Here is a 27,898-nt window from a genome sequence, read left to right on the forward strand (position 1 = left end):
TTACTGAAATGGGCCGTATCTGAATAATTGAGTCAATGTTTTCTAAATATGACTTACTAAGTCATGATGTTAGACGTTTGTGTATACAATCATGATCATCTATCTTTTCTCCAGGGTCTATAGAACTTTCTGATAGACTTTTCAAATCATTCTGCTCTTTAACATAATCAGCGGTTGGCCACCGGTCAACTTGGGAACGTAATAATACCCGTTGTCAACTTGTCATAGGACCCGTTTTAACTATCTGTGTCCCACTGGAGATCTCTGTATCTGCCAGTCTGCCTGTGTGTGAAGAGTGCAAACTGACTGTGAAAAGTGGAGTGGTTAAGTAATCAATTTGCAGGTGTGGGGTTGCCATGGCAATCAATTGGCTGAGGCAGAGGCTGGAAATGTGAAGTCGGTGGGGCAAACGGTTGTCGAGTTACGTGCATTACAACCGTACACACACACACACGCACGCAGACACACAGAGACGTGGCGCATTTATAGTAGGATTTAGAGCAGGTTTAAAAGTCTGCAAGTTGTTTTTCATAACATGATTATGATCTGTATCGAAAGCCAAATAAACTAACCTGTACTTTGGAAAAAATGTACGGTTGTGAGTCAGTGATTTTCGGGTATAGGGCAGTGGAAAAGTGCCTGCCAGAGAGGCCACAGAGGTTGTGGGTTCGAATCCACAAGTGGTGCATCTGGTTTTGTCGAGCGTCTATGCGAACACAATTGGACCGTGTTCAGGGGAGGGAAGGCCCAGGAAGGGTGATATCGCTGTATGAATTCCCACAGGCTGGGGGTGGCACTTGTCAGCAGGGAGTGTTGGGTTGGAGGCTCTACAGTACGTACTCCTGGTGGGGGCTCCTCACTGGCAGGCGAGTCAGTAGGATACAACAAGACTGACACCCAAAATGTGTGTGGGGAGGAATCAATTCGCAAAAAATATTAAATTGGGGAGAAAAGGGGCAAAAAAGCACGCACGCACGCATGCATGCACGAGTGTGCCAAGATTGGCCTCCGGCTGAATCAATGCCAAGAAAACTGAGGTTATCGCCTATAACATCCCATATAATATGAACACCCACCTCTGACAACAACAGAAGGCACTGCTCTGAAGGAAATCGAGGACTTCAAGTTGGGCTCATGGGTCAACTCAACGGAGCAAGATCTTAAAGTGAGGAAGGCACTTGCATTGGGGACCCTGAAAGGCATGGCCTGTGCTTTTTTGCCCCTTTTCTCCCCAATTTCATATTTTTTGCAAATTGATTCCTCCCCACACACATTTTGAGTGTATCTTGTTGTATCCTACTGACTCGCCTGCCAGTGAGGAGCCCCCACCAGGAGGACGTAGAGCCTCCAACCCAACACTCCCTGCTGACAGGTAAGTTTTTTCTCCTATACGGCAGTGGATGTTGGACCCTGAAACCAACCCTGCAGAAGTCTCTAGATGGGTGCTACACCAGAATGTTGTGTACAGTTGTACACTCCGTACAGTACATCAGCAAGACTACAAGAATCTGTATGATGGACTGCCAAGAGTGAGCCAGAAAATAGCAGCCAGGAGAATGAGACTAGCAGGACACTGCCAACCACACCAAGAGTTTCCAGCCAGCAAGTTAGTGCTGTGGGAACCAACACACGGGCACCAGTCACAAGGACGTCCCACAATTAACATACATAGGAGCCCCCCAGCGAAAAATAGTTCATATAGCATCAAAACCAGTTTAGCCGCTTTAACCCTATTTAATAATAATAGTATAGTCCACACTCCACTGTATACACAGTGAAATGAGTAATCTGCATTTAACCCTTTACAACTTTAACCCTGAAAAAAGTAAGTAAAATGCATGTAATCATTAGAATGTCTAGATTCTAGACATGTACATTATTGTGAAAGATATCCTCCAAATGTAAATTATTAATTTATTATTATCATTTTAATAATTATTATAAATGTGCATAACATTTGCAATAAAACCTTTTTGTATATATAATAATTTCCTATGCATAGTCCTAGTAGTACAAAGTAGTACTCGTAAGGTTGAAATCTCTTTTTTGCAAGTAGAAATATATCCAGGTCTTGCAGGGTTAAGTATAACAGGAGCATTGTGTGCTACAGGGGCAGTGCCGCCGGGAGCAGTTAGGGCTTACGTGTCGTGCTCAGGAACACCTCGACACATTGCTGAGGTCTGGAATTGAAGGGGCATGTGTGTGTGTGTGTGTGCGTGTGTGCGCGCGTGCGTGCGTGCGTGCGTGCGTGCGTGCGTGCGTGCGTGCGTGCGTGCGTGCGTGCGTCTGAAAGGATGGCCGCGTCCACACGCATTTGACCTTACCATGGATAAACACAGTGTCACAATATGAGCCAATAATAAAGCAATTCATATCTATAATTGTGCATACACTTAACATGGGATGTATAGAAAGTGTCATTATAAACCACGGTTTACCCGGTAATTGCATTATGAGCACCTATGTATGAGTGCTTTACAGTGTAATATGAATATCATACAGCATATTATCATAAGTATGTTTATAAAGCATGGGATGCAAAGTGTTACCATTTGAATAAAATCATACTGAAGTTGTTTTTTCCCCTGATGTTTTCCCTCCCCAAACAGATGGAGGGATATTATGGTTGCTATAGCAACTCATGACTTGCTTCAAAACAAACAAACAAACAAACAATTATAGGACAATTCTTGTATAATGAGTCCACAGAACTGTGTGAATCAGGTGGACTACTGAACCAGGGCTGAATCTGCCATCATCACCACTGCTGTCCAAGGAGAATAATAAAAAACTGCATGTGTTTAATTTGTATTCCAGCTAAATTATTTTTTATTTTTTTTAAAGATATTTTTTTTGCGGCTTACGCCTTTTATTGGTTTTTGAAGGGACAGACAGTAGGCTGACAGGAAACGGGAGAGAGATGGGGGAAGACATGCAGTAAAGGCCGTGTCGGGCTCGGGAGTCGAACCCGCGGCACACTGCGACTGGATTACCAGTCGGGTGCCCAGACGGTTACGCCACCGCCTGGGCCCCAGCTAAATTATTGATAGCATAGGAACCAGATGGACCCTTAAGGCTCTGTCACTCCGAGAGTGTACAAATGGAACCGCGTCTCAGAGTTAAATGAACACTGACGATTTCACAGTTGGGGTCTGGAAGATATTTAAAAATCACACCCGTGTGAAGTAAGGGGTGCTCTTATCATCGTACATCATCATGACGTAACATGTCGTTATGCTCGTCCACATATGATGTAAATTCTCCATTCATTGTCAATGGGAATTTAATGTTTGTATAGGACAAAAATAGCCAATTTGCTAGTCCACAAATTACGTAAATTCCCCATTCATTGTCAATGGGAATTTAATGTTTGTGTAAGACGAAAATCTACACTAATAGCTGAATATGGGAGGGGCTAGCGCCCCACAAATAGCATATTGTTGCTGTCATCTCCATATTTTAACTTTGTGGTTTTGTTTCCCCCGTAAATTACTACTTGATCATACTACAGTGTCATACAAAAGCACACAGAACTTGTAGATCTGCTACCTTTTATATATATATATATATATATATATATATATATATAGGCTATATATTATTTTTTTCTTTCTTTTTTTATCCTTTGGAGATAAGAGGAATCTGTAACAGACGGCTACAATATCAAGTGGGGTTGATGTCCAATGCATATCAAACTGGAGGTCCTTGAAATGAAAAGGGCTCACTTGAGAATCACTGGCCTAGGGAAGGCAATAGATACTGTAGGTTTATAAAGCACTGAATGGTTTATGGCCAAAATACATTTCTGATCTTGTGCGATATCATGAACCATCCCGACCTCCCAGGTTCAGGTCTGCTTTATGTCCCCAGAATCAGAACTGAAATGTGGAGATGCAGTGTTCAGTTTCTATATGCTCCCAGAAAACTGCAGGTGTGCTGCCTGCAACTATGTTCTTTTAAATCGCAGCTAAACCTTTCTGTTTGCATTTCTGTGTCCCGTGAACACGGGTCAGTTGAGTTCACATAAACCCAGAAACTAGGCAGAAACTAGCTGACTCCATTTTTCTGATTTTTCTTTTTGTTCATGAATCAATGTTATTGAACATTACGCATGTGTGTTGATTAAAACATGAACAAAGTATTAAAAGGTGCTTCTGACTAAACCAGCTAACTCCATTGGATCCTCAAACTGTCTGCTAAAGCAGCTAACTCCCTCTCCCCCTCTAAGTATCTATCAATATATAAAGTCGCTATAGCTGTGTCTTTCATGGGATGTTCTTTATATATTATTTTACTTCAATATTGCCCAGTGAAAACTAACTGTTGGAATTATCAGTGCTCTGGGTGGCCAGAGATGGTGAAACAGGGGGATGGGACTCGAGACTTTGACTGCTGAATTGTACGAGGTGGTGGGGGGTGTGTGCACTGTGCACATGGGGTGATCACTGCATGCCTCCTGTGAATCATTTTATTTTTGTTTAATTTAATTTAATTTTGTTCTTGATAAGGGAGTATTGCTTTGCTTTGCTTTGTTTTGTTTCCTGAAAAAATAAACATTTTGGACTTAGCTGGTTTCTGCCCGACAGCAGATACATGCAACATGCAGTGCTTTGTCTCTTTCTCTCTCTTTCAATTAAGGTGTCCTTGGCTTCTATGTAACGCAAAATAAACTGTCCTTGCCTTTGCTTTGCCTTGATGTTCGAGGTAATGTTGTGCATTGTGTATCAGTGATAGAGCATGCGGACAGGTGCTAGGTTATCTTTACGTGCAGGTGGGGGAGAGATGGACCGATGAGCGATAGAAACGCTTTCATCAAAGAGTTCCGTGGACACGGGCCGCGTATCTGAGGTCAGACGTTGTATCAGGGAGAGTAATGACAAAGACAGAGAACACACACAGGTACTGTGTGCGTGCGTGCGTGCGTGCGTGCGTGCGTGCGTGCGTGCAGACCAAAATCATGCACTGTCTGGCAAGTGCACAGACAGAGGAGAAGAAACTAAGAAACTATTCTGGATCTTTTTAATCTCTGGAAATGTAAAATCTCAAAAAGCGTGCACCATGGTTTTTATTAGCAATCAATCGGGTTATGGATTGAGTCAATGGAACTAACCTGGCTTTACGTTCTGATTCATATCACAATGAAAACAAATTATTTTACACATTTGTTCTAAATTATAATAATGTTATAATTGGTTATGGCTGTTTTTAGGCCAAGGAGTGTTTTTTGTGCAAAACAAATGCTTACAATGGATTCAGAATCATGAAAAACCGGACCCCTAGTTTGACCCCTCACATGCTATATACTTAAAACAGAATTAATGGTACCCCAACTTGCAGCAGCTGTCACATATTTCCCCTAGGGAAACTGAATTTCAGTCTTTGTGAGATGTGTTCCTAGACACCTTTATAAACACATTGGTGAAGAAAGTTCTTGGCAAGGAATTTATTCACAGATCTTTTTTTTTAATACCAACTGATTTAAAGGCTTCCTCTAAGCTATAGGGTAAAAGGTGCAGGCTATAATACATACACTTCTATGGACTCAGAGTCCAGAGAAACACAACGCACGCACGCACGCACGCACGCACGCACGCACGCACGCACGCATACGCAGGGACAGTTTTTCTTGACTGACTTGTTTCATCTCCGAGGAGAAAATATACAGTAGCTGCCATGATTATGTTTTCAGATTAATTCCATTACCTGTAATGTGACTGGTTGGTACACAGCCCTGCCTGCCTGCACTAACAGCCCACAGGACAGGGAGATATCTCTGCTGTAAATGGTTCGCTGTCTGGTGGAAACCTGTCCAAAACCGTTACTTTCCAAATAACTAAATGTGTTATTATTTAGTCAGAAGCTCTTGTTAATACTTTTCATTGGTTCACTAGTTATACAAGCGGATATAATATTTTATCTTGGTGTTCGGCTCTGCTACATTTTCTCCCTGCTCGGCACAATTTTATTAGACAGCCATCATTAAACATTAAGAGCAGGGAGACAGATGAACACAACTAATAACAGAGCCCACCGGTGGTGCTGGGGAGGCGGTGCATGGGAGCAAATGGGCACATACCAAATTACCAACAGTCCAGGAACAAAAGAGGAGGAAGAACAGAGACTGAGGTGAGCTTATAACTTGGCAATTGGTCAGCTGATTGCCACGTCAGCCCATGATGTATGGATTATGTGTAGTATCGTTGTAATAAGCATATCCGTATGCACCCACATAAACTCGCAAGCTATACGTATAATTTGTGAGCTTAATGTACTGTAGATCGGCTATTGTTGCTATTGTAGTATGACGAAGTAGGGCATTATACGAAAGAGCATATTAAGTTGAACTAATGGATACAAGGTTTTTGCCCGATGGCGACAAAATGATGTAGGTTAGCCCTCCCATGAATGTAATGGATTAACGCCTTTGTGTTGTCCACCTGATTTTCTATAGCGACTCACAGAAATGGAACTTTTGGCACATTATTTAAACATAAGCTGAAAAATACAGTGCTGTTACCTTGTGGCAGTGGTGGAAAAAGTACTCGAATGTTTTACATAAAACGAAACAATATGTCACATCGTGACATCGTGTAGATAGGCTATTTTCAAAGGGCCTATAGGGCTGAAGTGGTTCATGTACAGTACAGTATGTTTTGTAATAATAATCAAAATCTACAAAGTAACTATAGTTTTCAAATAAAGTAGTGAAGTAAAAGTACATATATTTGTATCTGAGATGTAGTGGAGTAGAAGTAATATTTTCCGGGGCATAACTCGGGGGGCGAATGACCAAACAGATCAACGGTTTCTGACTTCTGAGAACTGAAAAACCGTGTATACTGGACATTCTAGACATCCTATTTTCATGGACATCATCAATGATATGCCAGCAGACATCAATGTAAAACAGAAGTCCAAACCGCGCCAAGCTGCATCTCGCAGATAAAATGTCTATGTATGACCATTTCCTGCAGTCATGACTTCAGTTTAGTTGACAGTATGTCAGGGATGTTATGGGGCAGCAGCATGATGCTCACATGTGGTGGACTGTCTTTGAACTGAGATAGAGACAATCATTCAAAGATGTTTCTCCCTCGCACGCACGCACGCACGCACGAACGCACACACGCACGCATGCACACAGTGAGTGCAGAACACTAAAATTCAATTGTATACTCCAAACTCAGTTTAAATAGTTTAACCTGATATATTGCAGTTAAAGCAATAACATATTTTTTAAATGTTTGAAGCTGGAAGGCAAACACGTTACTTTTAACACAAAAACTGCTCATTGACGGAACGTTCCGCTAATTAAAATCCAACTGTCAACTGCTCCTGGCGGAACGATCCGTCATATACAGTAAGCTTTATCATTGATATGGTTGGCCTTTCCTTCTTCAACGATCCTAGACCGGTTTCACGCATGCGCACTGCCGCGACTTGGCTGCCACCATGGGAAAAACGAACACACACAGACACACACACACACACACGCACACGCGTGCATTTTTATCACGGAGCCCGCCAGAACCGTAGTAACCATAGGATTAAATTAATCATCTAGCCTGCCAGAACCGTAGGCTACGTTTTCCAGGGTTTATATTCTTTAATCCATGTTTTGATCCGAATCGTTAGCTGCCGCTCGTTAGCATAACAGTCAAAGTGGGACAGTGGCCGCGGCCATTTTGAAGATGCGCGCGCATCCACTTGCACTCTATGGGCTGCTTTCAATGGCCTGTATCTCCAAATCGGCGCAATGAATGTCGTTTCTGGTGAAAACAAGGTTTTTCAACGGCCGACAGCAGGCGCTGTGATACTCGCGGTCGGGTTTTTCCACCACCGACCGAGAGAACAACAACCGATCAAGACACCACACACAGCATTTTGTCATTGTAACGTCCGGTTATCGATATTTGGCTCTTCAAAATAAGGGTTGTGCGCGGTAAAACATTGGCAATGCGCGATAGATAGATTAATTAATCCTGGCGGTCAAACGTTATTAGTGATTTGTAAACAGATCAGCCAAAAAAATAACTGTCTGCACCAACAAGCAGTGGTGGAAAGTAACTAAGTACATTTACTTAAGTACTGTAATTAATTACAATTTTGAGGTATTTGTACTTTGAGGTATTTGTACTTTCCAATTTCCAATAGCCTACTTTTACATCTCAGACCAAAATATTGTAGGCTATTTTTACTCTACTTATTTATTTGACAGCTTTATAGTTATTTTGTAGATTTTGATTATTACAAAACATACATAAGCCCTATTTGCATTTCGTCCATATGAAAATAGACGATCTACAAGCTCGCGACGCATTGTGAGCATGTAGATCTGCTATTTTCAACATATGTTTATACATTTGAAAACTTGAAATTAGACATTCGGATAATGAGTACTTTCTACTTTTTTATATCAATACTTTTGTACTTTTACTCAAGGAAATGTTGAATTCCATACCAGAGTATTTCTACATTGCAGTATTGAGACATTTACTTAAGTACAACATGTGAGTACTTTTTTCACCACTGCCAACAAGTGTTTTAAGGCTGTCTGCTCCCGAGAGAATTACAATACCCTGCCATGCATGCTATTAATGTTAAAATGTGAAAGGGATCAACCTTCAGGTTCATCGTAATACGCTACTAGTGCCAAAACAGCCAGAAAGATGTAATGAGGGATGTTTGCAATATCAACACTGTAAATACTTCCCCTTTTCTCTGTTGATTTATTTCTGGGGATGAAATGCATTCCGTCATGGTAAAATATGCTATGCGACGTATTCTTTGCCAAATGCACTGATAAATGTGATTTAGACTATATAGCGCAGTATACCATCGATCAAAATAAACTTTAGCCCGCAAGATTTCTCCCCACCTATCCGAAGCAAAGTATTATGGCATCTCCAACACCGGCTCACATATTTGTCTCCACCAGGCCGAAGGCATGGGGAGAGAGTATGATTTGCACTCCGTCCGTCCGTCTGTCCGTGTGTGTGTGTGTGTGTGTGTGTCCCTCCGTCCGTCCGTCCGTCCGTCTCATTTCAAACAAAATGCTGCAAATCATGAACACATCGTGTGATTTCCGTGAAATTGTGCATGCACATTCCCACTAGGCCAAGGAAGAAATGCCACATGAACATTTTCAACTCAGCCTCATGGTGGCGCTATAACTGGCCGAAAAGTGTTTTTACCTCTAACTGCACGGATCTGTAGATAACTTTGTATGCCAACTCCCTAGAGGCCAAGGAAAAACCTTTGCCTGGAATTTTTCACATCTGCTCTTTATAGCGCCACCAGGAGGCCGACATATGTAAAACACATTTTCTAATATTACTCCTTCAGATTGTATCCAAATTTCACGCAAATCGGTACACATGCTCTTCATAGTCATGTGATCAAGACGGGTTTGTTTGATTTCTCATAATCCACCCTCATTGGTTACGATTGGCTTCTAAACTTTTCAGGAGTAGCCTGCTTTGTACCCGTTTTGTACAAATTGCCACAACTACTCAACGCAGCGTCCGATTGTGGTGAAAGTGTGCATGCATATTCCCACTAGGCTTTGGAAGAAATGCCACTTGACAGTTTTCAAATCAGCAACAGGCCAAGCCGCGTCACACACACACACACACGTTTATATTGCTCCTAAACATTTTGCCAAACATCACACACACACTCCTATCGTCCTGGTGGAGACCTGTGCCCAGAAGGGCACTTTTTCTAGTTCATGTTTCTTTTTGATTTGTAGTGCCACCATTTTAGTCCAGCATTATTTGCTTATGCAGGGTTAAAAATCATTATAAAAGGGATTATAACAAAAAGAAAGTCACATTTTTTTATTTTTTTTTTTGAGCTCAATTGCACCCAAAAAACCTGAACTTTTAACATTCAGTAGATTTTCTGTGGTCTGGGGTTTTCTGGCTCAAACAAGTGCTCTGAATTTCCTGCTGACTGTGATGTCACAGTAGGACATAGGTTCAGGTTTTTGGGGTGTAATTGAGGTCATAAACCCTAAAAGAAAAACGAATGAAACCTTTAAGGTCAACCACACCAATTCAACTCATTGCAACTCAAAGAGTTGCATTGGTGTAGTTGACCTTAAAACGGTTTTGTCCCAAGGAGTCCCTACCGGTGTGGTTTGGGCTTTAAAGGACCACTATAGCTATTTTAATCCTTATCTTCATATAACTGGTCCTCAGTAATGCTCATTATAATATGGCACCATTTTTGTATACTCGGTCTCAAGAGGAGGGCTGTGGACAGTTCAGAAACCCGCCTACGAGTAACATCATCAATGGGGAATCCAAGCTCATAGAAACCCCAGTCTTTCAATTCCTGGGAAGTTAGCAGCATGCGTTAAAATAAGCCATTGTTCTCGTGTTAATAAAAATAAATATTCAAAAATGTGAAATATTTCTTGTAAAAACCTGTCTAACGATGATGTCACTGGTAGACAGGTTTCTGGAGTGTCCACGGCCCTCCGATGAGATACAGAACGAGCATCATGAGCATTAGTGAAGACTATGCGTAGATTATAAATGAAGATTCTTCATTCCTTCTGTAAGGGCAATGTTAAAACCAGACCAGTTAAAACCAGACCAGCGGTTCTCAATGTGGCATCTGGGGAGCCACGGGGGTCGTTGAGGAGGTTTTGTTGAGATCTACAAGCTCACAACAAAATAGAAACATTTTGACAAATTGGTATACTAGAGCAGGGGTTCTCAACGTTTTTGGCCGGGGACCCCCGGAAATGCTTTGGCAATGTCTCGCCCCGCCCCCTCCCGACCCCCAATATAAATTGACTGCTACAATAACCTTAAACCATTTTGGGCGGGAACCCCTTTTGGTGTTTTAAGCATTGTTATAATTTAGCTATTTAAAAATAGCAGATCTACAAGCTCATAGCGCGCCACCGAGTGGCGCGCGACGAGCTTGTAGGTCTGCTATTTTTGAAAAACCGTGAATTAAAAAAAAATATTTTTAAATAATTTGGGGACCCCCTAAAATAATTTGGCGACCCCCCGAGGGGTCGCGACCCACGGGTTGAGAACCCCTGTACTAGAGAAGTTCCTGTGGGGCCTCTACGGCGGTGCCGCTCTCAGTGTCCCTTTATTCCTATATATGGAGTTCTGTGTCAGCCATGTCCAAATATGGAGTGTTGGGATGTCAGAACAGGCCAGCTTATGGAGTTCTGTGTCAGCCATGTCCAAATATGGAGTGTTGGGATGTCAGAACAGGCCAGCTTATGGAGTTCTGTGTCAGGCATGTCCAAATATGGAGTGTTGGGATGTCAGAACAGGCCATCTTATGGAGTTCTGTGTCAGGCATGTCCAAATATGGAGTGTTGGGATGTCAGAACAGGCCAGCTTATGGAGTTCTGTGTCAGGCATGTCCAAATATGGAGTGTTGGGATGTCAGAACAGGCCAGCTTGTGGAGTTCTGTGTCAGGCATGTCCAAATATGGAGTGTTGGGATGTCAGAACAGGCCAGCTTGTGGAGTTCTGTGTCAGCCATGTCCAAATATGGAGTGTTGTTGAGGTCAGAACAGGCCAGCTCCATATATGGACACTGGGCAGGGGCCCGGTCCAGAGCCCGGGCAAAGGCTTTTTAGAATGTTGTCAGATTTCTGTATGTGTGTCTCTGTGTCCCTTTGTTCCTATATATGGAGTTCTGTGTCAGCCATGCCCAAATATGGAGTGTTGTGAGGTCAGAACAGGCCAGCTCCATATACAGAGCCCAGGCAGAGGCCTTTTGGGACGGTTCTGGACAACCGACTCGACACCGGGCACTGCACACCCTGCGGTGGTGTGGAACGCGTGTGTCGAATTTGAAGTCGGTGGGGCGAACGGGTCTCGAGTTACGTGGATTACACACAGACAGACGTAGACAGACAGACAGACAGAGACTTGGTGCATTTATAGATAGATATATTTCTTAAAGGTATATTCAGTGATTTGACTTAATTCAAATATCACTTATTTTTTCTTTTTTTCTGGATAATTCTCCCTACTATAGAGTGTGCTGACCATATAAGGAGTTCCTCCCTGTCCCCAGTGAGCCCCTGGGGTCAAAAAAACCTAGTTTCAGTTTGGGCTTTGGGTGGCAAAGCCTTCATCCAATCAGGATGAGAGGGGCCTTCCTCCAATCATGATCGAGTGGGGGCGGGCCTTGGTGCACATGCTGTTGGCCTGTTGCACTTCCCCCCCACTGTAGAGCGTGCATGTGCACATTTTGTTATCGGGGCGGACTGGGTGGATTTCCAAATCACTCAAATCACTGAATGCTCCTTTAAATATTCTAACTACACAAATCTTGCATGGGGGGGTCCTTAGAACTAAATATTTTCACTATGGCTAAAATACATATTCCTTTGGGGGTCCTTGACATGACCAGGTTTGAAAACAACTGGTTTGAATTTCCAGAGGACGGAGGGGAGTGCTGCAGATTGTGATTATTGTTGTGTAAGCTGTCGGCCTCTACAGTATGTTTTACACTATAGGCTCTGGTGTAATTGGGAGGCTGTAATATAATTGAGTTACGGCTGTGTTTTGCATCAGGAATAATGAGGCCATTTAGTGTTTGTATTGCCTCCATTAGAAGGGTTTTCATCAGCTCAGCCGTATACTAACATTTGTCCAATTCACGGCTGACATACAGGAAAGCATATGGATATCTGTCTTTCTGTGAGTGCAGTTACTGTAACTCATCTTTGTGCTCGTATTTAAATGATATAAATCTACAAGGTGCATTAGGGATTAGGCTATATGTTGACAGTGAGTATGAATGTACACCATAATGGGATCGGAGTCTCGGAAGGCTGCAAAAAGTCTTTCACCTTTTCTACTGTACCTAGTTTAATTTGGCTTAGTTCAAATCAACGTTATTGGTTATTATGTTATTTAATAACTATTCAAAATAACTATTCCGTCCACCTGTGAACAGTTCATTTTTGGTACAACTGGGTCGATCAAACTCCCATTGTTAGGCCAAGGAAGAACCTCTGCCCCAAGTGTTTAAAATCGGCCTCATGGTGGCACTATAACAGCCCGCTTCACTCTGCCATTTCACGTTTTCTTCAAAACACGCATTTTGCTATACTACAAATTGTGTCCCAACTCCCACAAATCAATACAGATTATCTCTGGAGTCATGTGATCCGAAATGTACAGTATCAGTCAGCTTTAGCAGATTCCATTCCAATTGGCTATGACTGTCTTCCAAATTTTGCGGGCCAAGTGTAGGCAACCCGGCCTGGCGGTGATCTGCGGTCCGAGCCGAGGAGCTCACTTTTGTTTTTGTTAATTTCAATTTAGTTGTAGTTAGATGGGTTTGCTAGTTTCAGTTTAGATATTACAATGCTTTGTTTCATTTTGTATTATTTCATTATTAGTTTCAGTTTTATGTTTCTTGGTGTTCCAGATTAAATCACTTTCCAAGGAAACCCAAAATGTGTTTCCCCTTCTACTCTTCTGTAGAAAAAAATGCCTGCTGACTGACGTCAGTCGGAGTGCGGTGTACACAGAGCAGCGGTGCATACACGCCTGTGAGTGTGTGATAGTGTGTGAGTCATACACTATCACTTACTACTGTTGACAGGCTGTTTGCACAAAGATCACGTTCCACAGAAAGCAGCACAGGGATGCTGTAAGAGATTACTGTCATCACAAACAGAACAGAGGGCACAATACTAACCATTTAGTTACAAACGCTGGTCAGAGTATGCAGCTACTAGCTGTCATGTGTCAAACTTCAGCCAATTAAATCAGATAATCCGATAATCTCCGGCACCGCTTGACCGATCGGCCCGAAATTTAGCATGAACTCTCCAAGTAGGCCAAGGAAGAACCCCAAATTCTCCCTGAAATCTATGTGATCCGATTTTCAAATGGTGTATGATTTAGAAAGTAGAGTTGTTTAATAAAGTGGTTACATGGGTATACACTCTCGGTGTTAAATTAATTTGAAGTTACAGTGTGGCACCAATACAAGCTCAGAAATCAGGTTATCCACACGTACCATCCACTCCCAGTACACCTCAGGCTAACATGGCACTTTGGGATAAAATATTATGCAGTTGGCATATTCTGATACATACTCCTCACGGCATTGCTAAGCCCCCACAGCGTTCCCAGCTCTATCTCTGGCTTGGACCCAAGCCAGAGCCAGAGGCGTTCCCTCTCACCGCAGAGTAAACAAACAGCTTTAATAGTTTTCATGGCTTAATTATTATCAAAACCAACTCCGTGAAAATGGATCCGTGCATTAATAATAATGTGTCTGTGGGAGCGAGTATACGATGAGAGACATTCCAATCATTCTAATCTGAAAACCATTAAAGAATGACCCTCGCCACCACAAGCTGTTATTAATATCTGAGTCAATTAAGTGTGCAAGTAAACAAGTGTGTGTATTAAGAAGAACTTCATTAACTTTTTAATCTGCTGGTGTCGTCTGTAAACAGCCTAGACACGGAACGGTGCCACTAAATCACCAGTGCGGTGACGTTATGTCGCAGTGGCGCTCGTCATGAATTCACAGATGACGCTTCAAGTTGCGGTATATCTTGGCAAAACGTTAAGGCAGTGGTTCTCTATAGGGTGCCATGACGCCAGTCTAGGGGGTGCCGCGGAATACTCTGGGAATATTTGAAATGTATTAAATATCACTTCATTTATCAAATCAAATCGACCCACATTTAACACAACCAAAATTGACCAAAGGAAAAAATTAACTAAATAAACAAGGCAAATTATATAAAAAAGAACAAGAACAATATGTAAACATTAAAATCAGATAACGTTAAAAGCCAGAGAGAAAAGGTGAGTTTTAAGTAGGGGCTTAAAAAATCTTGATGGCCTGGGCCATGGCTCAGTGGTCCAGGCACCTTGGCTGGTAATCCAGTCTGGCAGTGTGCCGCGGGTTCGACTCCCGATCCCGACGGCCTTTACTGCATGTCTTTCCCCCATCTCTCTCCCCATTTCCTGTCAGCCTACTGTCTGTCCCTCCATAAAATATATAAAATAAAGGCGAAAGCCACAAAAGAAATTGTATGGATTGAGCAGCTCTAATGTGGGGGGGGGGGGGGGATTATTAGCCTGTTCTTTTTTTTACCAGGCTATATTAGACCATCTTTCTAGACTTAGTAAAAATGGACCAGAGTTGCGATGTATGCCTACTTGATGCGTTCTTTTCTTATCCACACCAAACCTCTTCGCCAAAAATATGCCCACAAACAGAGTCCTGATATCTGAATGTTGACCACATAGTGCCTTGAGCCCTGTGGCAGAGTACAGATTTTCTAATTACAGATCTAAGCTAGATAGCTATTTACAAAATAGTCGATCTGTGTTTAAAGTGGTTACACCGCTAGAGGCCACTGCAGTATATCCCCCTGGGTAACAGTGTTATATTTTCATCGAAAATCTAGGTCAGGGGTGGGCAACTGGCGGCCCGGGGGCCACATGCGGCCCCCACCTTCACTTAATGTGGCCCTCAGGTACATATCAGAATACTGATATATTATTGATTTCAGCTGTTACAATTGCACAACATGCAAACATGACCTGCTTTAATTACTTCAGTCTAAATTAGTGGCTCATTGCTCAACACAAGTATTTTTCAGGATTCCAATTCAAAAAGAGAAAAAAATTATTCAAGATTCCAATTCGAATATAGCAAAAATAGCCGATCTACAAGCTCAAAACGCGTCGCAGCTTGTAGATGGGCTATTTTTGCTATGACAGTAATATATGGCCCTAGGGAGTGAGTGTGGAAATATAGTGGCCCTCTCCATCGTCAAAGTTGCCCACCGCTGATCTAGGTGAACCTTAGACAAATGAGTCGGGCGATTTAACTCATTATATGGATATGAAACATCAATGATTTGATGACCATGTTGTGTTGGTTCCACCCACAGACTGGTAACGTGACGTGTCTATTTAAATGGGTGGATAACTCATATCTCCAGTTTGACCAGATGAAGAGCCTTGGCTCGAAACGTCGTCGATAAAGTATAACTTTTGGAGCAGATGTGTGTGCGGATTCTTTTCTCTTTTTCTCTTTTTATGAAACATCAACAAACATACAAAAATAACTCAATATCATAAATCATGCCTGACAGAATGGCCATGCAGGCTGATTTGTTTATTTTTGGAACACATGTTCTTATGTGACGCAAGATTTCTCTTTGGGATTGTCAATAGAAAAAATACTTCCGTGACCCAGAGGTAGGAGAAGTGACGTCAGGACTTTGGTGTTGTATTAGCTAATGTTGCGGGGGACCCCCTGATAACCCCTCAAGGACCCCCTGGGGACCACAGCTCTATGTGGCTGCAACACACGCACCTGAGCCTAATTCCTCCCGAGAGAGACCACGATTGGCACAAACACAAACAACGCCTTTTTGAGATTGTTTTTCAGGTGGGGCGTTATCGTATTCAGAATCGGAACCGCCTTGGAATGTGACTCAGAGGGTTAGCGATGGGACCACGGCCAAAACAACATAACATAACAGTGTAAAGAGCAAAGTGTAAGAACAAGACTAAAAAGGGGAAGAAAGAATTCCTCCTGTGTGAGAACAAGACTAAAAAGGGGAAGAAATAATTCCTCCTGTGCGTCACTTTGCTCTTAAGGGAAATAGGCTGAGTAATGCTGGACTAAACCATGCAGACAACGGTATGCAGAACACCTACAGTACCACTCCCCCATCCCCATCCTCCAATTTTTCTGTTTTCTCCCATAACCTCTCTCTCTCTCTCTCTCTCTGCTGCTGATAATGTATTGGTATTACGCAATACGGCGTTGCCCCTCCTATCCTGTGTAACTCAGCTCTCTCTCTCTCTCTTCCTCTCTCTCTCTCTTTCTTCTGCCCTCCCTCCCTCTCTCCCTCCCTCCCACCATCTCTCGCTCTCGCTCTCTGTCCTGATATTAATGACACAGCTATCTGAGGCAGAGGCAGTTCCCTGTGCGCTCTCTCTCTCCCTCCTGCAGACTGCGCTCACACACACACACACACACACACTATATAGACACACACTCCCAACGACTGCGTTATCGGAACACGCGCTCCACATTCCTATACACACACACACGTTTCTCCTGGTTTCAATACTACAGACGCGTGGACTAAAAACCTGCACACTGCCGCAACCACTCGAATTGCACTTTACGCGGCGCACACACTTAATTGCACTTTACAAACTTGCACCTGTCACTCGCACCCCATCATCATCAACATAATCACGGGCGAGGAATGAGGACCGTCTGGCTGTGCGTCTGTGCCACTCTCCTGCTCACCGCCACCGTGGTCCCAGACCCCTCTGCCAACGGCCAGCAGAGATGGGACGCTAAAGGACCGCGCTACGGAGCCGACTCGGCAGAAGGAGCCAGTTGCGCCCTGAAGCTGAAGCCGTCAGGACAGTGTGGCGGTGGCACCGCCGGGGGTTCCGGAGCGGGCAGCGAGGTGGCGGGCGGCGAGTGCCCGTACCAGCTCACCCTGCCTCCGCTCACCATCCAGCTGCCCAAGCAGTTCAGGCTGCTGGAGAAGACCCTGAAGGAGCTGCAGAGCCTCAAAGAGACCGTCGACAAGTTGAAGAGCAACTGCCTGGAGTGCCGCGGCCGCGGCGGAGGAGGGAGCCGCGGCGCCGCCGGAGCCGAGGCAGGCGGCTTCGCACCGCAGGCGGACGAGGGACAGGTTCCGTTCCCAGGGGGGGACGCGAGCGGCAGCACCACAGGGGAGAGGCAGGAGGAGCAGCAGGCTGCCACGGCCAGCAGAGAGGAGGTGGTGGTGGTGCGGGGAGACGGGATGGTTACTGGGAGCGCAGGGAACGGACTAGGCTCGGGGCAAGGCTCTTCGAGGATGCCACTGTACCCCAGCAGCATGCTGGAGATGCAGGTAAGAGGCACGCTGTGGTTACATCGAAAAGATTACCATTTAGAATGCTGGTGGTGGTTAAATATTACCACATGGTATGATGAAATGAGTATTTAATTATGTGGCTGTGGCACCCTAAACAGCTGTCATAAATGTACTAGTACTTCAGGAATAATGTCCTGTTTCTGAGAGCGTGCTCAAATTTGGTTAAATTCCCCCGAAATAGAAACCTGAACTCTTGTTCAGTATTCTGAAAGGATTGAAAGGATACAAAATCCAGTTTAACACTTCAGAAATGATATGACTAAAGGGTTGTTTCAGTGGGTTAGTTGTTCCAGATCATCACCTGCTCGGAACCCTAATAACTGACAAAATGACTATCTAATCTAAACAACAACAACTATACCAGCTAAGTGGCCTTGTGGTTAGAGTGTACCCCCTGAAACTGGGAGGTCGGGGTTCGGTCGAACCCCAGCTGGGTCATACCAATGCCTCCCTGCTTGGCGCTCACCGTTCCAAGAGATGGGTCAAATGCGGAGAATACATTTTGCATACAGCAATGTATGTGACAAATTGTATATTTTTACCTTTATACACTGCATAGTTTAACCACTTTAACCCTGGTTAACTTAGGACAGTGGTTCTCAATCTGTGGGCCGGGGCCCCGCTGGTAGGCCGTAATGAGGGGGGGAGGGGGGGGGGGAGAAGAGTTTATCATTGTGATACAGAACTGGGAATCTCACGGTTCAAATATGTCTGTTCTACCGGCCACTCTACCCCTGAGCCACTGCCGCCCCCGTCTACTCGGTCTGTGTCTCATAGGAGGGCTGTGGACAGTTCAGAAACCCATGACATGACATCCCATGACATCATCGATGGGCAATCCAAGCCAATAGAAACTGCACACTTTCTATTTCTGGAAAGTTAGCATACTATAATGGAAGCCATTTTACTCTCATTAATACAAAATAAAATCAAAATTTGGAAATCTTGTTTGAAAGGACCAAACCCACCTACCAATGATGTCACAGGTAGGCGGGTTTCTGAACTGTCCACAGCCTTCCTCTGTGACACAGAGTGGCTAGACAAAAATGGCACCATATTATAATGAGCATTAGTGAGGAGCATTTCTATTAAGATAAGGTTGAAATGTTTGTGGCCAGGTTTTTAAGTGGTTAAAACTAATTTATGTTCCACTTCCAAAAAGCCAACAAAAACCTAATGAACACACTGAATGCAAAGTGCCGAGGTCAGAGAGGATGTCCTCGCCCTCCAGGTGTACTCAACCTGAATGTGAATTTAAATTAAATTTGAATCAAATGACATGCTTATTCAGAATGCGAGTCATCTCTCCTGTCCATTCCTACACCACACTGACCTCTAGCAGATTGCTGGCACATTAAACGGACAAAAAGACACAATTACACACTGGGTTGTATTTGTAGCCCTGGGACGTTAAAACAAGCCTCCATCTGCCAAATGTGGGTATAATTTGGGCAGTGGCTGCGCAGTGTGCCAGTCAGTCATATTGGTGCGTCTAAGCGACTGCTCTGCCAGAAGGCACTTTTCTGCTCCAAATTCCAAATTAAACTAATTAAGCGGTGGGCTGGTGGGCTGCTGATTTATACACATATTCACCAGCATCTGTGGAATTATGCATTAACTGCCAGGGCTTCTCTAGAACAGTCTGCACGCACTGCCAGCTGTTATTACTAATCTTTCAAGACCCACACAATATTTTGTTCTATGACTATGTAAACAAATACCGGTATCACAAAAGTCTCTACTTTCATCGCGGGGGAAAAGTGTGTTACCGTGAACTTCCGTTCTTTAGTTATTGACAGATGAATATAGAGCTATTGTTTTCACCAAAAACACTGTCTGGGAACAGAAAGCAGAGAAAAAGTATTTGTATAAATCCAGCAATAGGATACTAAACGTCTTGGATTTGTTTCGATCCTGTTTTTCCCCGTTTTCCGTACCCTGGCCCGGAAGCCGTAGATTCACTCACAGGTTGTGGAAGAGCACCCTCTATCGTAAACACTGAAAACACCAAATGGCATATATATATGTCAATGGCAGTGAATGAGTTCACACACCAGACTGGGTCCAATAACACAGTGAGTGGTTCCCAAACTTTTTTTTGAGTGATGGAAATAAGCGAATTAGCACCCTATAGCCCCATTCAATTCAATGCAATTTAATTCAATTCATTGAGGGCTCATTGTAGGGGGAATAGCCAATAATGCGCTTTTGCACAAAATAACACCTGGACCTCTTTGGTGGGGACGTAACAACTACAAATAAAGGTAAAGCCTTCTAGTATGGAATTCTCCTTTAAGAGAAGAATGTTATGGCTCTAGAAGTGATTCTCAACCCGTTTAATTTGAAAAGATATTCCAGGGACCCCCATCAGAGAAGATTTGTACGGCTCTAGCAGTGATTCTCAACTATTTTAATTTAAAGGACCCCCAGTTTGACATGCATTAGTCTACGGACCCCCATTTAATGGCATTTCTATCTCTGGGACACCCAATTTATATTGTAAAACTAAGAGAGAGAGTGCAAATGGAATGGTACGCTCTCAGAAAATAACATTGATTTTACAATATAAATTGGGGGTCCCAGAAATAGAAATGCCATTAAATTGGGGTCCGTAGCCTAATGCATGTCTAACCGGGGGGTCCTTTAAATTAAAATTGTTGAGAATCACTAGAGCCATACACATTTTCTCTGATGGGGGTCCCTGGAATATCTTTTCAAGTGGGGTGTCCTCATGATACACCAAGCCATGTCATGTCACTCAGCACTCCATGGGCACAAGCAGCAGTAGTGGCTCCGCATGGTGGTGGTTGACAATCATAGCAGAGATAGCCCTCCTGTCTTGTTTCTGGGAAGTTGTCGAAACCCCCTCTAACAACTAGTCGGTGGGCATATCCCAGGCTGTGTCAAAGCGCTCTCTGTAGCTGCTCCCATGAGCCCAAAAGTCCAGCCATTGTTGTTCAGCATCAGCTATAGTGGACACACCGCTAGAAGTCTTTATCCACCGCCGAGTGCTACAGTTGGGTGCCACCGATATTGTCCCTTATCATGTGACCCATTTAGGCCTGACCTCAAAATTTAAAAAAATCCTTCTAAATCCTCCAGTTTTCTGAAATAAATATTTTCACGATTTTTCAAAAATAGCAGATCTACAAGCTCATAGCGCGCCACTCGGTGGCGCGCTATGAGCTTGTAGATCTGCTATTTTTCAATAGCTAAATTATAACAATGTTTAAAACACCAAAAGGGGTTCCCGCCCAAAATGGGTTAACTGTCCTTTTGCGCAGATCACGCAAACCTCAGCAAAAAGAAAAGGACAATATCGGTGGCACCCAACTGTACTTACACAGCCTCTCTTCCCGGTAGCTGCTCACGGTCGGCTGTATACTAAATTGGTGAGCAGCGCCTTCTTATATGCAAGGTTGCGATCGTAAAGAAGCGCACAGACAGTCCCCACTGAAGTTCCGAATGAATCTTTTAATCTGCACATACTACATTGGTAGTTAGGCTGCAACTGGGCAGTTTAACGCCGCACGCACGCACGCACGCACGCACGCACGCACGCACGCACGCACGCACGCACGCACACTCCTTTTTCTACTGTGCCTCTTTCAAAAATAGTCATGTTCCTTTCCTGCGTGTGAGAAAAACGACAACAACAAATGCCATGTGTGCTTCCCACCATGCACCCCATGCATGCAGGTGAAGATGAACCGCATGTCGGCCAGCTTGCGCAACGCCCGCAGCCAGATCTCCACGCTGCAGAGCAGCCTGGACGGCAAGCTGCTCAGCATGGAGAAGGTCCAGGCCATGGTGGACACTAGGGTGGAGAACATCAGCGGCGTGGTCAACAAGCTCAGCTCCACCTGCAACAAGGAGTGTCCCCAGCAGCAAGGCCCCCAATGTGAGTTCACACTTCACCCCATTGAGACAGATTCTACAAATCAACGTCTTCCGTTTTCTGGAAAAACCTGTTTCTTTATCAATGGTTCTCAAACTATTTCATGTCAAGGACACCAAAACAATGATATGTGGGTCCCCACGTGATTTTTGGGGCGTGCCTAGATGATAGTGAAGTAGAGTGGTGTGCATTGGCAGTGCCCTCATGATTCAATTTGAATATGATTCACCAGGTAACGATTTGATTCGATTTTTACGATGCATCATACTTTTCTATATTACTGCACATTATTTTTCATCAGTCAATACAAGCTGTCAGATATACTGAACAATATTTTATTTAGAAACTGCTGTGCAATCAATCACTCTCCATGTCTCCTTGACATAAACGTCTTAACATTAAAAAATATGAAATATATAAATGGTACAGACTATAATCGATTATGTCACGTTCTGCATCGAAGCAGAATCGTGCACGGCCGAATCTCAATGCATTGCTGAATCGATTATTTTTGACACAACCCCAATTTAAGGACATTTAAGACATTTTTAATACCGAAAAAAAAGAAAGAAAGAAAAAAGACAATTACTGCCTCAAAAGTAACCAACAAACTATAGCCTACTATAAAAACTGGTGAAACATTGTAAAACATTTTAAAAAATACCAGAAAGACAGACATTTTGAAAATAGACGATTTCAGACAAATAGACGAGGTCAGATACAGTCGAACCAAATGGAACCGACCCCCTGGTGGTCCCAGGGCCCGATGTTGAGAACCAGTGACCTACATGGTTCGATTTGCTGGGGGGAGGGGGGGGGGGATCCATGCATGCCTCTGAATTTGATCTCCCCCTCTCTGGTCATTCATATTTTAACACCGGTGGGGTTATGTTTTCGTCTCTGCTTCTGGTCAGAAAGAATATAATATGCATGCATTTCCTTTTGGTTTCCGATATGTTTGATATTTTATGTTGGATATTGTTCACAGCATTAACCCTCGCCTCCCTATTTTGGGCAAATGTTCACAAACAGACCTGCAAACTCACAATGCGATGCAATGTGACATTTTGGAATAGCCCTATTTATATTAATTTATTTGTTATACTATTTGTTGTACGCTGAAATATAGAGCTTAAGTGGATACGAAAATGCCCCTACCTACCCTTTTTTATTTCAAATGGAACCCTGGTTATCTGCTATTGTTTTCTATTCTGGTCTATTCTCTGTGGAGAGTTGCAGAGCCCTGGTTTTCACGGCTCTCTGAGTAATATCACTCCTATTCCATTCTATTCTGGTCTCTATTCCTCCCCGTTCCATTCAGCACGGCACACAGTTAGGCAGGCACGGCTGGGGACAGGACAGGACACTGCGGCGCTCGTGCACATGCACGCACGCACGCACACACACACGCACACGCACACACGCACACACACAATCCCACTACAGCAGCTAGCGGTGAGTTTTTGGCCGCCCGAACTGGTGGTGTGAGGTGCATGCTGGCTGGGCATGGAATCAATCTAATCATCCATGGGAGGACTATAGGGGGCTGAACTGTAAACAACAAACAAACCTTGAAGACGCGCTTTCTATCTCGCCTCCCCAGAATATACAATTCTTCCAGGATAACTTCCACGTCAACACTGTCACTGTGGGGGCGGAATGCCTTGTATGTCCAAAACTGTTACTTTTCAGGAAATGGGGGGGGGGGGGGGGGGGGTGTAGTCACAGGCTCTTGTTTCATTATTTATGAACACTTAACTAGTACTGTAAAAACATCTTCAAAAATAGCAATTTGTGAGCTTGTAGATCAATCGACTATTTTTTTGTTTTACTACTTTTATGTGACAGTAGTATGTAGTATGGCATTCATTTACAAAAATAATAGAAAAAAAACATAAAATGTTGAAATACGGAGATACAAGGTTTCTGCCCGGCAGAAACGATTTTTCTGTAGGACATGCCTTTGCACATTGCACAATGTAAGGGAGCACATTGAGTAATTTTGGGGAGGTTGGGAAACTGAAAAGGCATCTTTCAATCGCCAACAGAGGAAGCCCCCATAAAATGTAATTGAATCAATATTTTATTTAACTTTACCTGGAGCGAGTTGGCCAAAGCCATTCCAGGAGAGCACACTCCATTATAGAGCCAACGTCCCTGAGGGAGGACTTTCACTTTATATTGGCCTTTCCGTTATCCTGACTGACTGTGCCACGTCTACAGTACAGTACCTTCACCCTACAGCATGTTCCTGCTGCCCGTTAGCCCTGGGTGAGTCCACTACACTGACTACAGCAGGGCTCTGTAACCTGTTTTTGTATTTTATTTTTGATTGTCCAAATGTCCACGAATATAACTTCTTCTTTTTAAATATTCTCTTTCACATTGTTATAATGATCATTAGGGCTTGTGTGGGGGGCCAATAAGGGCTTGTGTGGGGGGCCAATAAGGGCTTGTGTGGGGGGCAATTAAGGGCTTGTGTGGGGGGCCAATAAGGGCTTGTGTGGGGGGCCAATAAGGGCTTGTGTGGGGGGCCAATAAGGGCTTATGTGGGGGGCAAATAAGGGCTTGTGTGGGGGCCAAAAAGGGCTTGTGTGGGGGGCCAATAAGGGCTTGTGTGGGGGGCTAATAAGGGCTTGTGTGGGGGGGCAATAAGGGCTTGTGTGGGGGGCCAATAAGGGCTTATGTGGGGGGCAAATAAGGGCTTGTGTGGGGGCCAAAAAGGGCTTGTGTGGGGGGGCAAATAAGGGCTTGTGTGTGTGTGTGTGTGTGGGGGGGGGGGCTTATGTGGGGGGCCAATAAGGGCTTGTGTGGGGGGGCAATTAGGGCTTGTGTGGGGGGCCAATTAGGGCTTGTGTGCGGAGGCAATGAGGGCTTGTGTGGGGGGCAAATAAGGGCTTATGTGTGGGGGCAAATAAGGGCTTGTGTGTGTGTGTGGGGGGGTGGCTTATGTGGGGGGGCAATAGAGCATCGCAATCCCGCCCCCTACCAGGGCCCAGGAAATTATTCTCCGTTAATTTTCCTCATAGACATTTCAAAAAGTATTTATTTAAAGACGTTTACGCCGCGGACAAAGCCAACTCGAGTCGTGACAACTCATGACAACAAACACAATATTTTGGACCAAACAAATAATTACAAAGAAGAAAAAAACGGCAGGTTACAACACATTTTTTGTTGTTTTTCTTCTTTGTAATTATTTGTTTGGTCCAAAATATTGTGCTTGTTGTCATGAGTTGTCACGACTCGAGTTGGCTTTGTCCGCGGCGTAACCGTCTTTAAATAAATACTATACTATGTCTATGGGAAAAATGCATTGGGAATCATTTCCTGGGCCTGGCGTCGTCATGAAAGGGGGCAGGACTGCGACGCTCTATAAGGGCTTGTGTGGGGCAAATAAGGGCTTGTGTGTGGGGGGGGGGGGGGGGCAATAAGGGCTTATGTGGGGGCCAAAAAGGGCTTGTGTGGGGGGCCAATAAGTGCCATTGGCCCTTCAAGACGAACATTTGACAAGTAATGATAATTCCACTATCATAATGAATTATCTTTTATGAGAATATATTGCTTATTTTACTGTCCAATGACATGAAATGGCACAAGGGACGTACTCCACAAAAAGACCACCCCACATGTGTGCTTTTCTGGAGTTTGAGCCCCTGCCCCCTCAGTGCTCTCTGCACGGCCCTGCTGGCGCCCAAAGTTGCCCAGCATTGCACTACAGCACAACGGACGACAACAACGCGATGCGTTGTGATCTTGTAGATCAGCTATTTTCACTATTTGTTTAATGCTTTAAAGAAGGAAATGAGAACCGTTTCAGACATACAGTACAGTACAAGGTTTCCACCCGAAGATTTCAAAGATGCACGCTGAAGATTCTGGTCACGGCAGCTTTTTAATATCTTGAATATCTCAAACTATAAACCGAGATCTCTGTGCTAACATGCAACACTGCCTCCTTCTCACTGAAAATGATGATTAAAGATGCAAATTTTGTAAAACAGAAGAAACGGCAAAATGGCTTCACGTTGAGGTTTGGCTGAGGTCAAGCACTCAAGTGTCTTTGTCTCGCCTTACTGAGGGAAGTGAAGTGGTGCGCTGGCTCTGCTGTTGAATTATAATGATTGCAGATTCTCTTACGTGACAGAGTCAGGTTCTCCCTGACATTCCAATACACTCCGTATGGAGAGACGCTCAAAGGTGGAGCGAAAAGCAGAGGTACTGACAGGAAGAGAGAGAGGAAGCTTGTTGGGGAAATTGGCGATGGAACGAGAGGGTAAGAGAGCGAGGGAGCTATAAGGAGATAACGAGAGAGCAGGCGGAGGCCTTTGAAATCTATACCGGTGGTTACCAACCATTTCTGGACCAGGGCCCAGCGTGAATATAACCAAACCACTTAACGAGGCAGCCGTTCAGCTGCCGTTGTTAAGTTGCAACAATGTGGTGCATAAGATTTGTCGAGCACCCATATATACCAACACAATTGGCCTGTGGTCGGGAAGTCGGGTGGGGAGGGTGATATTTGTCACTACACGTACTCGAGCTGGGGCGCACCCGTCAGCAGACAGGAGGAGTATGCTACTATGTGTATGTCCTCTCCTCACTGGCAGGTGAACCAGTAGGTTCCAACACACAGAAATGAGTGTGGGGAGAAATTAATTGGCATAACGACTTGGGGAGAAAAAGGGGTAAAAGGCATACAAATAACTTGCAATAACCTAATGGCCCCCTCATGGTATTATAACACCATTGTCAATGCGTCCATTTAAAGGAGGGTTTAAATTCCATGAGCCACACTTCATTTGAAACAGAAAGGTTGGCCAGAAATGGCAATAAATCCAAACTAGCAGATATCAATCTACAATTTCGGAAGTTTGACATGAATGCTTAATTTACAAAATGAACTGTCCCAGAACCACTGCTCTACCTCTACACCCCCCCCCACACTCCCCCCCTGTCTCCCCATCCATCCATCCTCTCTCCTCTACTCTCCTCTCCCTCCTGCTTGTCTGGAGGTCGTGACCTTCAGCGCTCAATCCAGCGTGAAAACGACTAACCCTCATTACGTCTTGGGCTCAGCACCAAGATGCTGCCGCCGCCGCTGCGAGGGCAGCCCACCCCACCCCAACATTAGTCACGCCGGCTACGCCAGGGTCAGAAAAGCCTTGTCTCAGTAGATCAATCTGTCATGTCCGAGCTCGCGGATCTGCAAATTACTCTGGCACGGGTGTAGCAGAATAAATAACAAAAAGAAAAAAGAAAATGGTGGTGCCAGGCAGTGACTGTTATGAAGCAAGTCCAAGAGAAATAAACAATTAACCGCGGAGGGCTGCGGTTATGGCGTGGATGAAACCACGGCCAAGCTCAGAGTCAGGTGATAAAGGCCTTTGTGGGTATTAAGTGCTTCTGTAATTTCAGTGTAATTACATTTTAAATGGTTACTGGACAGAGAGCGATACATAATAGAGAGATGGACAATAAAAACCTCCCAGTGTACATTTTGTGTTAAATTAAAATGCAGGATTCTACTGCGTATATTTTATCGTAAGCTATGAATCTTCAGACCAGATCAACAGTTTGGTTGAGTCGTTGTCAAGTCCAGTCTTAAGTGTCAAGTCTTAAATCATCAGTTAAAAAGCAGCAACCACAGAATGTGTTGTTGTGGAACTTGTGGTGGCGTGTGGTTGTTGGCCAGGTTTCTATCCAGATAACGGTGTGCTGCAGAGAGAGACGCATCACTGGCAACACAACAGATCAACAGGGATTTCACACGCACACGCACACGCACACGCACACACACACACACACACACACACACACACACACACACACACACACACACACACACACAGCAGGCTCTTAGAAGTTACAGTTACGGGTCATTACATTTATAAGTCGACGGTTCAAACAAACATCTTCAGGCAAACATCACATAGTTTTGCCTGCACCCTGTCATTAAATAAAAGATTGTTCCAGTGCCTTCTTTCTGTTTGCCTTGTTGTGAGTCCTGCTCCTGAGATGCACTGGAGCAGGCTGAACCTGGTGCTTCTTTCTGTTTGCCTTGTTATGAGTCCTGCTCC

General features: G+C 44.1%; 2 protein-coding genes across 2 annotated transcripts in view; one reads left to right on the top strand and one right to left on the bottom strand.

The window, feature by feature from the left end:
* The window catches only part of ccdc146 (coiled-coil domain containing 146), a 163,355-nt gene that overhangs the window by 109,761 nt on the left and 25,696 nt on the right, over window positions 1-27,898 (bottom strand). The window lies entirely within an intron of this gene.
* fgl2a (fibrinogen-like 2a) overlaps window positions 17,128-27,898 on the top strand; it is a 28,265-nt gene continuing 17,494 nt past the window's right edge. Inside the window, exons 1-2 of the mRNA XM_079494062.1 lie at window positions 17,128-17,896; window positions 21,620-21,821. Coding sequence (XP_079350188.1) covers window positions 17,255-17,896; window positions 21,620-21,821 — 844 coding nt within the window. The 5' untranslated portion in view covers window positions 17,128-17,254. The remainder of the gene's footprint in view (window positions 17,897-21,619; window positions 21,822-27,898) is intronic.

The sequence above is a fragment of the Electrona antarctica genome, assembly GCF_951216825.1.
Source record: "Electrona antarctica genome assembly, chromosome: 23".
Lineage (NCBI taxonomy): Eukaryota > Metazoa > Chordata > Actinopteri > Myctophiformes > Myctophidae > Electrona > Electrona antarctica.